Source organism: Vespula pensylvanica, chromosome 7, assembly GCF_014466175.1.
Source record: "Vespula pensylvanica isolate Volc-1 chromosome 7, ASM1446617v1, whole genome shotgun sequence".
NCBI classification, from domain to species: Eukaryota; Metazoa; Arthropoda; class Insecta; order Hymenoptera; family Vespidae; genus Vespula; species Vespula pensylvanica.
The window spans coordinates 1,803,115-1,818,036 of NC_057691.1; the positions used below are offsets into that span (position 1 = coordinate 1,803,115).

The following is a 14,922-nucleotide window of genomic DNA, read 5'->3' on the forward strand; positions in this document are numbered from 1 at the left end:
ATCTCCGTAACGCCATCGTGGCCAGCATTTTTGCCGGAGGCGTCGGGGTTACTAAAAGGCACACTCCGATGTTTGACCAAGCTGTGCAAATATAAACGAACATCGTGTATATCCGTATAAGAGAGGAATACAATTCGAATGTGCTTCCACAGCCTCCCTGTTGGCAAACATTTTAACAGGATTAAGGCACACTTACTAGGGCTAATCTGGCACAAATAGACCTATGGGAAACCACATAGTTTAAGTAGCCTGTCATAGAATCCACTCTCGGTTTTGCGTGATTTACCGTACAAGATCGCAATCAAACTATAAATTAAAATATCGAAAAACCGCCGTTTAACCAAACCTTTCCTGATCAAGGTGAGAAAAATGATTTCATCGACGCCGATCGCATTTTCTATCTAATTACGAGTATTATAATCCAACCGTTTATCCAATTATCCTTTATATCGTCCATAATCGAAAAGTAACGTATGATATAATAATAAATGTTCCCAATAAATCCGCGATATGAAGTTACGCCGGTGTGTAACGCGTTGTTTCTGTAATCGTGCAATTATTGCCGTTAATTAATTTCTCTCTTGCCGATTTTACGCTAATTTAATTTTTACCCGCGGAGAATTAATTACCATTTTCTCTTCGTTTCTCTCTCTCTCTCTCTCTCTCCCTCTCGTTCTCTCGTTTTCTCTCTTCCTTTTCAAACGCAGAGAATTGATACACTTGCGATGCGCGCGCGTGTTTCTCTCTTTCTCTCTTTTCCTCTCTTCTCTCTCCTCTCCCTCGGCTCTCCTCTCCTCTCCTCTCCTCTCCTCTCCTCTCCTCTCCTTGCCACGGTATAAACAGAATACATGGCACACACGGTGAAAACCGTTTCCAGCCGATGCAAATACTTTCGAAGCGATGCACCGGTAATGTATTCTCTCTATCTCTCTTTTTCTCTCAAAAGGGATAGGAAGGGAAAGGGATAGGAAGAGTATTTGCAAACTGAATCTTTGCGGTGAGCGTGCTCTCGCACGTTCTCTCTCTCTCTCTCTCTCTCTCTCTCTCTCTCTCTCTCTCTCTCTCTCTCTCTCTCGCTCGCACACACTCACTCTCTTTCTCGTCTAACTTTTTGTCCGTCACCGCTTGTTGGCCGGGCTTGCAGCGGCTATTATACATTCAAAATATTATCTTTACATGCGCGTCTACTGTGTAAATGCTATACGGAGAAAAAGCTACGGCGATCGGAACGGTGGATATTTATTTAGAATGGCAATAGAATGTCGGTGTCTCGTAGACACGTCGCTCTCCGTCTATCTATCTCTTTTGTATGACGCCGATGTTCGATTATTCTTCCTCGTTATACATAGGAACAAAATATTTAACCCTTCGTCCTAACTCCATCGCAAAACTTATTCAACGTTGTCACGCTCTTTTTTATAATTCTTTTCTTTCTTTTGCCTTTGTCGTAGGCTGAGCAAATACCAACAAAAAAAAAAATAACCAAAAAAAGTAAAATTAAAAAAAAAAAGAAAGAAGGAAGAAAAAGAAAACCTGCATAGAAGAGAATAGGAAAAAAGAAAATGTTCGTTATCCCGATACACGGCGATAACGAAAAGGTAGAGCGCAACTTAATCCGAGCGGACAATAAATCATACACTTAATCGATTTCAGATACCGAAACTGCTCCTCTTTCGGCGAAACGCAGAAGTTCGGCTTTATAACGATGGTATAAGGAGAACGCGCATACTCCGTCGACGATAACGAAGCTGTCGATGAATACTACGCCATATACACCATCGTAAGAACCTCACGCATCGCCAGCGATGAATATAATAGCCTCTAATGGAATATTACCGCCACTCGCAACTAACTCCCTTCATCTCCCTCTTTCTCTCTCTCTCTCTCCCTCTCTCTCTCTCTCTGTCTATCTATCTATCTATCTATCTATCTATCTCTCTCTCTCTCTCTCTCTCTCTCTCTCTCTCTCTCTCTATCTCACCGTCGTTCACTATTGGAACACGCCTGCTGCACTCGTAGATGTCCATTAATCACGGACATAAGCAGGCGACTAATTGTTGGCTTGCCCTAGGAGTGCTTAAGAGAGATAGAGACAGAGAGAGAGAGAGAGAGAGAGAGAGAGAGAGAGAGAGAGAAAGAGAAAGTGAGAGAATGAAGAAGAATGGGTAGAAAGGCATAAAATCGTATCCCCAAGTAAAGAACGCACCCCTTGCACAAGCTACGATTCTCAACCGGAGACTTCGTAGGATCACGCTGTGAAAAGAGTGATCGTGGATCGTGCGACGGGATGTGACTCGACGATTTGACGAGATCGTTTGTTATATTTTTTTTTTTTTTTTTTCCAATACATCGGTAGTATCCGGTTTACTATCATAGAAACGCTTCCGCTATGACATAGCTATCATGAGAACGTTGTTTGATCTTTCTTGACTCTGTTGATTCTGAACTTGTTTGTTTTCAATTTAACTTACTCGAAATCGTTTAAGCTTTTGTCTTCTTTTTCTTCTTTTCTAGGATTTCTCTTCGGATCGATGAAATGGAAGATAGAAAGAGATGTATAAGAAAATTCCCATAAAAGTTTGAGAAAGATTCGATCGGCATAAAACTAGGTAAAGATCAGTTCGACCCTGAGAAGGACAATCGTTGGCTCGCAACGTTAGTCGGAAGCTAGCACAAAGGTGCAAAGGAATATATGTATAGATAGAAATCAACGCGAACAGTGTGGATCCCATAATCCATCATCGCACGCCTATTCGTAGGACAGAGAGACGATCTGTCATCCACTTTCGTCTCGTTGCATCAGTCCATCCTGGTTGAAACATTTTTCTCGACGATCCGGACCAGAAATTTTCTAGTTCGAACAAAAAGCAAATTAGAAGTTTGCCTGTCACCAATGGGACGTATTATATCATAACGAAAGAAAGACGCGTCCCGATGAAACGAATGTATCCTGATCCGGACCTTTGAAATATTCTTTGTAAATTGTATACTTTTATAAATAAAATCGACAAAAGAGTATTTGCTCTCGTACTATGTGCTTCGTTATTCATATCATCAACCCCAAAAGTCTTATCCCTTTATTCCGCGTCTTCTGGCAAATTCAAAACGGAGTTACCATAAATACGATCCACGCGTCAGCCCACAAAATCCGAAAGGAAAGATCGTTTGCTTAAAGAGCCGTGAAGGGCTTTGCATTGAGGATTCACCGAGGAAATACGACTTTAATGGCGGTGCTTCTACGACCGATGCACTGTGTGTATGCAAAACGTTACTATGCACCTATATACATGTATATACGTATAGAACGCTACGATCTAGGTAGATAGGTATACCTACGTACCCTATACCTATACATATCTACGAATGCGAGAGCTGTTAAACGTACTTGAAAAGACGGGGATCTATTTGTCATTAGATCGTACGCCGAGAAACGCGCGAATCTATTCTCTACCTCTTCTCCCCTATCGTTGCGCCTCGTTGCACATCCATCGTACGGAAGAAGCTCGACGCTAATGACGTCGATTCGTTCTACTTCGAGCTGCCAGTGTCGTTATTATTCTCGGAGTTTCTTGCCAAATGCCTGCTCGATCACCGTTTCGCTTCGTAAACGATTTCGCGTCTTCTCGCACCTGGTGAACCAAAATGTCGATCTTTGTCTGCTTCGATCAATATCATTACGATCTTACAAACGTCTGCGTATATTTCGATACTCGATAATGCCAACAAGCAATAAAATAATTCTAATATTTCGAGCGTTTTCCACGTTATCCCGAAGCACACGAATTACGAGGAAGTGTCGTTTGTTAATCGTCCAAGATAAAAATAAAAAGAAAAAAAAAAAAGAAAGAAAGAAAAGAAAAAATGGAATGCCGTTCGAAATGGTCACGCCGAAAGTTATAAGTTTGAGGGTCACCACCCGGTATCATCGGTGACAATAGGAGAGAGGTGAAGATCCCATCGCGTGTCTCATCCTTCCTTTTGACCACCCCTAAAAAGTTCGCGCTTAATATTATTAAATTGAAGGACACAATGGTGTGGGCCCTTGGCACGCGGCGTTTAAGCGATTTTAATAACATTTCACGGAGATTTTTTTAATAATATGATAATAAAGCGAAATGAAAGAGAAACGCTCGAGAGAGATTATTATCATTCTGTCACGCAGCTTCCGTTCCTATCGCACTTCTTTCTCTTTTTCTTTCTTTGTCAGCTTCCATCTGCCTTCTCTATCACCCTTACATAGCAATTATTCCCGATGCGACTTACCCTTCGGTTTCTCACCCTCTACTCCGACTTTACTTTCTCTTCTAGTTCTTTTTCTCCTTTTTTCTTTTCGTACTGTTTTCGCATTTCGCGGAATCCAAATCGATAAGTCCATTTCATTAAAACTCTTCGTCGTATCGCTTAATACGATTTATAGATTTGTATCTTCTCTCTTTCGACGTAGAAATAAATAGAAAATGATTTTGTCGATCGATAAGAGACATCGTATTTGAACGTAATCGAATATTTAACTTCGAAGGAGTTCTACGTTTTGCTTTAGAAATGCTCGTCGTCCACCTTTCATGGTTTCGCGATGCTTTGTACGACATAAAAGGAGTGACGCCAAAGAACACGGTAACTATTATGGGCTAGAGAATGGCGATATTTTACGCTCGGTAAAGCACAGCCCATCGGTCGAGCCACCCCGATTCGTTCACAATAGGCCGGGTGGTTAGATGCCCTAGGTGTCAACCCAACTTCGTTTCGTACGGGTGGTCTCGATACTCTTCTTCGCTTTTGTCCTACTCAACTTGAACTTCCAAAGGGTTGTCTTTTATTCCTAACTCACGGACGTTTTCTTTTCTTATAATACGAGACACGAAACTCCGTCTGTTTTATTCAAAAGTCTTTTTATCTGTAAGTATGAATTTCTTTTTTCTTTTTTTTTTTACTCCTTGCGAACACATTTGAAAAAACATCGTTAATGTTCCGAGAATAGTTTCTCGGGACACGTAACTCTCTCGAGGAACATGCAACGAAGCAGATAGAGCTTGAAAATATTAATCTCTTGTCGGGGTAAATGTATTTTTCAAAATTTCAACGCGCCGTTCTATAATGCTCCAATAGTTAATGCGGAACCATTAGTCAAACGTCGGGATTCGTGCACACGAAAAGAGAAATTTCGATTTTAAATCGCTACATTTATCATGCAAGCAGGCGCATATGACACCGTTCTGATTTTATTTTATATATTTTTCTCTCTCTCTCTCTCTCTCTTTCTTTTTCTTTCTCTCTCTCTCTCTCTTTCTCTTTCTCTTTCTTTCCCTCTCGTTTCGCGCGTTAAACCCCTTTTTCGATCGTACAGCTATAACCGGCTACAAGTTCCGAAACGTTCTTCTCCTTTTATAAAACTAGTTCACTCGACACTGCGATACTCCATGTTGGATAAAACATTTGTCGTAGGAAAGAAAAGATGAATTAAAGTTTGAATTTAATCAAGTAACTTACCTTTCTTTAAATCTTCTTATCTTAATAATAATTAAAATGTAATGTAGAATGAAAGAAACGAAGTTTATTAAATAATGCTACGTCAAACTCTATCGTACGATTCTAAAAAGAATTATGTCACAGAATGATCACCAATACCTAATCTAAAGGCTATACTTGTCTCATAAAATTCTCTTTCATCCATCCATCCATCCTCGTAAACATGCTATCAGAAAATAATAAAAATGCCGAGGGAAATAGGTTTGAGTCCGTGCCCCGAGACTATAGCGCACCGGGACCGCTCGTAAATTTTGGTCCACGATTTACTCGTCTATTTATTTCTCCTTTAGAAAATCTATCGTTATATAAGTTTCTGCGAGCGATTTCTGCCATCGTGCACGGAGTTCGGGAAACGAATTGAGAAAAAAAAAATATCACTTCGTTTGAATCGTTCTAAACCGAATGGAAAACTATTATCGAAATAAATCGCATCTTTTTTTATTTTCTCTCTCTCTCATTTTCTCTTTTTTTCTTTCTTTTTTTTTTTAAACAATTTCCGTATATTTAAAAACCTTGAACGACCGTTCGATTTATCACCGAAATATTTCGTTATTTAAAGCACAGAGACAAAAATTGAATATTCAGCGCGCCCATCTTACCGACGATCATGAAACACATGGTCCGTTACTGTAAACAACGATGCAATTGACTCGTGACTATCGAGATGTAATGAATATGGAAAATAAATATTTTATCAAGGTATATCGATGTACTCTATCGATTGTTTCACCGAACAAATTTTTATCAATTTCTTTGCAACTGTAATTTCTATGCATATATGTATATATATATATAAATACATTTTTTTTATTAAATATATATATATATATATATTTACATAATGATATATGTGTGTATTGTGTGTAACATATCTTTGAAAACGTAGTTGACTCGAGGAATTCAAAGGACAGGTCGATCCTATCTCAACACACAAGGAACACGCATGCACAAATAGAAAAGTGTTTAGCAACTGAAATAGAGAAGAAGAAGGGGTGAGCTCCCCTCTTGGACCTCGGAGATAACTGGGCGTAACCCCCAAAATCATCTTACAAGTGTGCTCGTGTATACGGCTGAGAGGGTCTACGGGATAAAACGAGGTCTGATTTATTTATCGAATCATAAATTATCAGAGTTACAATACGATGCAACGTGCAAAACGCACATCTCTCTCTCTCTCTCTCTCTCTCTCTCTCTCTCTCTCTCTCTCTCTCTCTGTATCTCTCTATCTCCTTCTCTTTCTACCATCCTAGAGCAGGACTGTTAGCGAGAGACCGAGAGGGTAAACGTAACGCGTGTTTGCATTGCGTGCTCGACCGGAAACACGATTTATACGATGCAAATTAAACGTACTCACTGCTATTCGTGCGACGAAAATCTCGTTGGACGTACTGTTATTACCATTATTATTATTAAAATTTACGTTATTATATTCTACGATTTCACTAAATATCTAGGATATCGAGATATCCGAGTAGTTTTAAATTCGTTAACTATTAAAATCTCTTATCCGTGTTTGAATCGCGATCAAACTAAAAAAGGGTTTTAACGTCAATTTTCGAGGGAGTAGAATTTATGCGATCCTAACATAATGGATCTCTCGTTTATGCTCGTTATTAGAGTCCTTTAAATACTTACTGATTCGCCAAGCGTCATTTGGGGGTTGATCTCATTGCATAGATTTCAAACAGGCGGACCCCTTTCACGGCGGACCATTGAAATGCATTTGGAATGCAGACAGGAAATTTTCAACGGTAGCGTCTGCATGTCCGTCGATTGGTCACACAGGATAAGAGCCATAATCCGATTGCGAAGTGTAAAATCAATTATTCATTTTTCTCGTAAGACCGAACGTACGCCTATCTATCTTCTAAGTTTAAAAAAAAAAAGAGAGAAAGAGAGAAAAGAAAAAGAAAAGAGGAAGAAAATCAACCATTTTATACTTACATTCTCATCGAGAATTGGAATACACGCGAGATTACATAAGTTACGATCCGGCCTACCTGCAGATCCACAAAAATGGCTAATTCATAAGGCTCTCTATTAATATCGTTCCTTTTAGCACATCGTCGATAAACGTCCCGACGGCGAGAACATGTTGTGACACCGTTAAGGGGCGTTTTGGGGTCTGCCGTTTTGTGTATGCTCCCCTTTTAGACTTTTCGTCCTTACACCAGCGACGTATCAACCTTTGACAAACGACCGACATTAATTTTAAGCTAGTGAAATTTAAGCCGTCGAATCGGCACGAATCGTTCCCTATAATTTTTTCGGCTTTCCTTTTGTTCAATGCACTTTCGAAACGTCCAAATATTGGCGATTTATTTCACATTTCATTTCTACCAATGTATACGTTTATCCGTACAACCATAAATAAGAATGACATTGCAATGAAAACAAAACAGTTTTAGTTAATAGAGTGTCTCGCAAAGAAAATAAAACGCATTCGCGTCGATGCAGATCATTAAAACGATTTTGTACGATATTATCGCTAGCCGATAAGATTTTGACGAGGGATAACGAATAACGCGAAAGTCATCGGTTAGATAGCCGTCAGATCGATGGATAAGGACTAAAAATGGCGTGCGCACGTACCAAGTGGAAATACGCTTGCAAAGGGTAGAACGACATTTGGAATTAAAAAATGGTGCCTTGGGCCGATGTCGCTCACAGTGATGCCACCGTGACAGCCAATGTAACGCACGAATTAACGAAATAATTGATTTTCATACCGTTTCGAAACGAACGACCAAATACAAAAGACCAAGCGAAAACGTTTGCCAAACCGAAAGGATATTTCCTCGATTTTCTCTATTCCCGAATATTTCAACGTTGCCCACGCGACCGGACCAGTCGCCTGAAAGCTCTCTCCGAAACATTTTTTTTTACGTGTGCATTATACGCCCTGAGCGAATATCCCGTGAACCACCACCACCACCACAGACGACAAATTGTAAATTGCCTTACAAAATCCTATCTGCTTTGTTTTCGTTTTTTCTTTCTTTTGTAGGGGGGAAAAAAAAGAACATAAAAACGAAATAAAGGTACAATTTGCGAAAATTACTTTTTCAATCGAACGCAACACACGACGTACTAATATTTTCGATCGGATTGTGTATATCGAATTCGTATCTCGAAAACGGAACCCTAAATTCCGGGGCTATTGTACGCAGGTAAGCTCGTTTTTACGTCTCGTAACGTTAATGGGAAAAGCAAAAGAGATTATTCGTAGCTGGTCTGGTAATGTAAGCCGTCGAGCACGTTGCTATACGGTAGTACGGTAGGGCTTACGTAGAGAAAGCAGAAGAGAAAGGAAAGCGAGACACAGAGAGAGAGAGAGAGAGAGAGAGAGAGAGAGAGAGAGAATCTGGGAGAGAGAGAACAGATTTATATTTGAAATTAGATTAAGCTTCTGCGCTTGAAAGCTATATAAACGCCCCCTCCTCTCCCCCGCCCCAACCTCCGCTCGCGTCGCTTACGTTCCTCATTCCACAATCCAAGGAGGGGGGAGAGGGACTCAATAAACCAACCACTCACTCTTTCTTCCTATGTCTCTCTCTCTATTTCGCAAACCCGGCTTTTCTCTTCTACCCTCTCCTTTTCCTTCTCTATATCCATCTTCTCTCTCTTTCTCTCCCTCCCCTTTTCGTCTCACTTTCTCTCTCACACTATCGCAAACTTCGCTTTTCCTCCTTTTCTCGATCTCACAACCGATCGTTCCTCTTTTCCTCCCTTCGTCTCACTTTCAAATCGTAACGCCATCCTTTCCACGTAATTCTCTCCTTTTCCTTCTTTATTTCTTCGTTCATTCTTCTTCCATTCCTCCTTTCAAAGCAATTACCGGGGGAAGGGAAGGGGAAGTAGAGTGAGGGAGGAGTTCTTTCTGACCGATCTTTCTTCCTCATTTTATCGTAATTCTCGTTATCTCGTTCTCCGGTCCATTCGCGTCATCTCGTTCCGGCTTTCGATCGGCTCTTATCGTCGCTTTCTTAGAAATCCTTTCGCACCTTTTTCTTTTTTTTTTTTTCTCTATCTCATACACTTATTCTCACGCAGTCTATTATCGAAAAGATCATCGGAGAGAAATAGAGAGAGAGAGAGAGAGAGAGAGAGAGAGAAACAAAGACGATATAATAGCTTTTCCTTCTAAAATATTAAACAAAATTTGCTATAATACTCTTGGACATAATAAACCATTATGAGAAATAATATTTAATTTTGTAAATGAAATACTTCGTACAATAAAGCAAGATTGTACAAGTTGTACGCTCTTCCATGTAAGATGGATTAAAAAATGATCGTACGATACGATAAAACAATATCCGCCACAACGTTCGTTACGAAAATAAATAGAAGTATCCATACAAATATTTGTGGATATTTGTAAATCGAAGTAGAATAACATCGTGTTTTTGCATATCCTCTCCGATATTATTGCTTCACATTGGGGTCTGCAGCGCGCCAGCTCCCATACCGTAACCGTATCCTTGCGGTCCGAAATTTCTGATGTAGCATTCTACCACAGAGACGAAAGGGGAGAACAAAAAAAAATATATATGCGTGTATATTATGCCAGAAATCAGAACGAGTTACAGATCTCATCTCTCTAACTAACGTTTACAATAAATTTCCCCACAACTCTCTTGATACGTCAAAGGTTCGAGAGGTTTACGACAGCAGAAGCAACTGAAGCAAATGTTATGATACGGCACACCGGAAGCGATCTTGAAAAATGATATCGATAGACATAAATTATTAAGAAATTCAAGATTACTCGTCCACTCTTTTTTTTTTCTTTTGAGATCAAGTTCAAATCACATCACCTGCATTTCAGCTTGGTACACCTTTCGTCCGCAACGTTGACAGTCCAGACCACCACCTAGGCATTCGCATCCTGGAGGTAACTTGACCTTGCAACATGAATCAATTCCGTCGATATCGCAGCATGTAACATTGTCGCAACAACAATCCCCATTGGTAACGGTACGGCATGGTGGACTTCTTGATCTACACAAACATTTGAAAATCATTTTTAGAGGTAGGAGGTCGGTACACAAGTTCTCTTACCGGCAGTAGCTCGAGCCACCGCCTCCCGTGCAACAACATCTTCCTCGACTAGGTGGTCGACAACAGGGTGAAGGTCGCGGTGATGCGCAGGGTGTTTCGACGCACGGAGGTAATAGTCGACAAGGTGGAACAAAACATTGTCGAGCCGGGACACAAGTTTGACCAGGCTTACCGCATCCACCTCGACAACCACCACCACAACATCCCCCACCACCACAACCTGGCAATTCTCCTTTACAAGGTGAACAACAATTTCTCCTAGGTTTCCTACAAACTGGTCTACATCCCGCGGGAGGACAACAACCTCTTTTATCGGCACAAGGTGGAGAACAGCTGACGTACTTGCAAGGTACATTTTTATAATCGTCGCAAGGATCGTGTTCCCTAGGAGGAGGACACGATTCGAATTCTATACATCGTTTACGGCAACAGCAACCTCTGTTATTCGGATTCTGGGAAGAACAACATTCGTATCCCTCGCTAATCGATATATTAGCGCAACAACCTTCCGATTTTCTTGATTTACGACAATTACTTCCTCCGTGACCTCCTCTCATACGATCGTCGTCGTTGTCATTTTTATCTTGAATATCTTGAAGATTTCTATGAATACAATTTGGCATATCCTTGTCGATAATATTCTCGTTATCTTTATCAATATCATGACATGGTATTTGCGTTGTGTCAACGATATCGGAATAATTTAAATCTTCATCGTTTAAATCCTGATCGGCTTTTCTTAGATCCTCGGAGGAACGTATAGTTAGAATATCTGCCTTCGAACAATCATCGAGATTTCTATCGTCCAAGAATACTTTTTGATCATTCTGCATATCACAACAATGATCAATAGTGTTTTTCTCTTCGCAGAAAGACACACGACGAGTCGATGATCGTGGGCAAGGACGTGGTGTTGGCGACACGTTGATTGGATTTTTATGATTTCCTTCCGTACTGGAAATACCTGCACTTACGATCTTCATTTTCACAATTAAGTGAACTATTATATTTCCAAGTGAATTTTCATATGCTATCGCTAGTTTAAACTATTACAAATTATATACCTAGATTGCGACTTTTCCTCTTCTTCTCCACCTCCACGTAGTCTATGTTTCTTCGAATGATAATCTTTGCTGTTTATCGACGATACTTCACCGATCGGAGTATCTTCAGTGGCGCAATAACAACAGCAATGACAACAAGTGGAATCCTTGACGGAGATCGGCGTGTTCAGGATAGTTGAACGGGGAAACGTTTTAATATCTTTGGATGAATTATTCTCTTTCGTGGAACGTAAAATGCTCGGAAAAAGTCGGGAGTAACAATTTCGACAAAATAATTCGCCACGATGCGTCGACACTGTACAACTGTCCAACAATTTTCGACAGTTGACTGTAAACGATTAAAAATAGGTTAGGGGACGATACGAAAAGGAAAAAAGAAATCTTAAAAAAGAGATATTTTCATTTGTAATATAAATCGATATAACTTACGGCAAGAGAAACAGAATGTATGCCAAACTTTTCCGAGAGCCAATCTTTCCTCCGCGAAATAAACTTCGCGACGACAACGTGCGCAAACTCCGGGCATTTATTTTCCTTGTTAATAGCGTGTGTGTATGTATATCGTCATCACATTTCAAATTTTGTGTATTTTATGCGAAAAGAAAAAAAAATATATATATATATACTCGATAATACACGCCAAATATCTTAAAACATTTTTTCACTTATCTTTTAAAAAATAACGAATGATATAAAGTTGGCTTGGAACGGACACAATTGTATTTCGATTATCGAATAATCGATTTATTCAAGTAAATATAATCAAGTAATATTATCGAAATATATTACTATACCAATCATCTATAGCTTTTTATTTTCAACAACGTTCTTCACCATCTTGAGGCAAAATGATCATCGTGCAAATATCAATGAAGATTAAGTAATTAAATTTCATCGTCCCCCTTCCTGTCGCGTTTTATTTTGGTTTTTATATTGATTTTTTTTTTATTTTGTACGAATTTAACATTGCTTTTCTTTTGCATCTTTAACATTCTTGTTAGCACTTTTTAAGATATTATATTTTATTAATAAAAATTACTGTACTTGATTAATGGTTCTATTTATATAATCTTTAAAAATTATTACTCAAGACAAAATTATTATTTTCCATTTTATCCAAAGAAGTAGATTTTTCTATGTCATTGTTTTTAAATATTTGATAATGAACACATTAGACGTTTACTAATAAAAATATCACAAAGAAAAGAAATTGTACAATTCGACATCATTTGAATTTGAACATTTACATCTTATATTTCTCTAAGAAATTATATTATATAATTTTATCTTATTTTATCTGAATTAGATACATATAATCTTATTATTTAGTATAATTTTATTCTAATTCTATATTAATTTTTATAATATCAAGTTCGTCATTATCAAATATCTGAAAAATGTGTATAAAATAAATTATAAAAACATACAAAATAAACTTACAATTTTATTCTGTATGCTTACTAATATAAATATACTGTTTAAAATGAAATTCTAACATTAGTTTAAATATTAAATATTAAGAAAGAAGTTAATGATACAGCTTTCTATAACACTATATCAAAATAATTTAACATTGTTTTCGTAATTAACAACATTGTTTTCTCGTAATTCTTTTTTTGCAGTATAAAAGTATTGATATTATGACTAGGTCAAAAACATTTCGCGCCTGAACAAGATGCAACCATTTTATCACACAAAATTACCGATCGATAACAAAAGCAACGAAATTACTGACCGATAACAAAGATAACGAGATTACCGACCGATAACAAAAGCAACAAAATTACCGATCGATTATAAAGGCAACGACAATTTTCGAAACAAACGAATTATCGTTTAAGTAACAACAAACAAATTGTCATTATTTTTAAAATAAAAAATTGATATTAATTAAAGAAAAAATTAACTTCTTGCTATTGGTTTTTACTTACACGAAAATTACTCTAGAAAATTACTTATTTCTAAATATGATTTTTGAAAAGGAAAACATTTTTCAAAAATCTGAAATATATAAAAACATATATATATGTATGTAGGTATTTATAGTTTGTTTTACGTAATCATTCATAAATCTACGCTATAATAATTCAATTAGATAATGAATAAATCAAAGCTTGCATTGTGCAATTTAGTTGTTCTTATCTTTTTCTCTTATGAATAAATCTCCTAGTAGACTTTAGAGAATTTTAGACTCTAACTGACTCCTTGATCTTTTAAAATCTCTGAAGCTTTAGACATGACTTTCTATTCAAACAAAAAATACTTACACACATATACATATTACATTATACTTACATATACATAATTACTTAAAAAAAAAATAATAATACGTTATATATATCAATAAAAAATATTATATTGAATATATGTATATAATTTCCAAAGATATCGAAAAATGAATATATTAAATAATAAAATAATCTATTTAAATCTATTAAGACAAGAGAAATGAGCAATAAAAAATCTTCATAGAACATAGTAAATTTTGATTGAATTTAAATGCAGCCATTAGCTCGACAGTACTTACGTTATTTACATTTATTATATATCGGAAGTAATATCGATTTCCAGGTCTCACCGCAAGGAGGTTGCTGCATACGGAGACCCACGGGCTAAGACTCTACTACTAATGTTAATTACATTAAAATCAATTATATAGTATCATTATTATTATATACATTATCATTATATATTCAATAACAATTATTATAATTTGGAAAAAAGCAAAATCAATCGCGAAACGAATCAAAAATTTTTTTCTAATCGATCGAGATTAGACGAAAATTTATGTATCCGTTTGATATCGACCTACCTACCCGGTACACGCGATGGAATAGAGCACTTTTTATTGAAACTCTATTCCTAACTAACGCAGATATGGAGATCTTGATATATATCACGCTGAAACAGAAAATAGAAAGCATTGACTGCAATACACAACCTATATATCTTATCCTTATTATCTAAAACACAAGAAAAATAATTTAACCTTTTGTAAAATTAAAGATTGACCGATGTATAAATATATATTAATATATTAAATAATATATTAGATAATATATTAGATAATATATTAAATAATATATTTTTTGTTGAATTATATTATGGATGTATGTGTTATCTTACTTTCAAATTCTGTGCATACTTCCTTCAGATGATGTAAATAGTATAGCTGTGAACATAAAATATCTAAAACACATTATAATTAAGTGAGATGCAATTACAATGATATGTGAATCTTATATAATAAATTAACAGTCACCTGTGA

General features: G+C 37.2%; 1 protein-coding gene across 1 annotated transcript; it reads right to left on the reverse strand.

Moving 5' to 3' along the window:
* Window positions 1–9,710: 9,710 nt before the first annotated feature.
* On the reverse strand, window positions 9,711–12,592 carry LOC122630556. The gene is made up of 6 exons (XM_043815164.1): window positions 12,084–12,592; window positions 11,655–11,982; window positions 10,591–11,544; window positions 10,347–10,530; window positions 10,139–10,247; window positions 9,711–10,039 (listed from the first exon to the last, which is right to left on the reverse strand). Exons 1-6 carry the CDS (start codon window positions 12,178–12,180, stop codon window positions 9,963–9,965), a joined length of 1,749 nt encoding a protein of 582 aa, XP_043671099.1. The 5' UTR covers window positions 12,181–12,592; the 3' UTR covers window positions 9,711–9,962.
* Between the last annotated feature and the right edge of the window lie 2,330 nt (window positions 12,593–14,922).

Excerpts from the sequence above, each read along its gene's own strand:
- LOC122630556 (XM_043815164.1), bottom strand. The coding sequence starts at position 12,180 with ATGCCCGGAGTTTGCGCACGTTGTCGTCGCGAAGTTTATTTCGCGGAG. Across the intron at positions 10,248-10,346 it reads TGTACCAAGCTGAAATGCAG|ATCGCTTCCGGTGTGCCGTA; the intron begins GTGATGTGATTT and ends TCATTTTTCAAG. Across the intron at positions 10,040-10,138 it reads TGGGGAAATTTATTGTAAAC|AATGCTACATCAGAAATTTC; the intron begins GTTAGTTAGAGA and ends TCTCTGTGGTAG.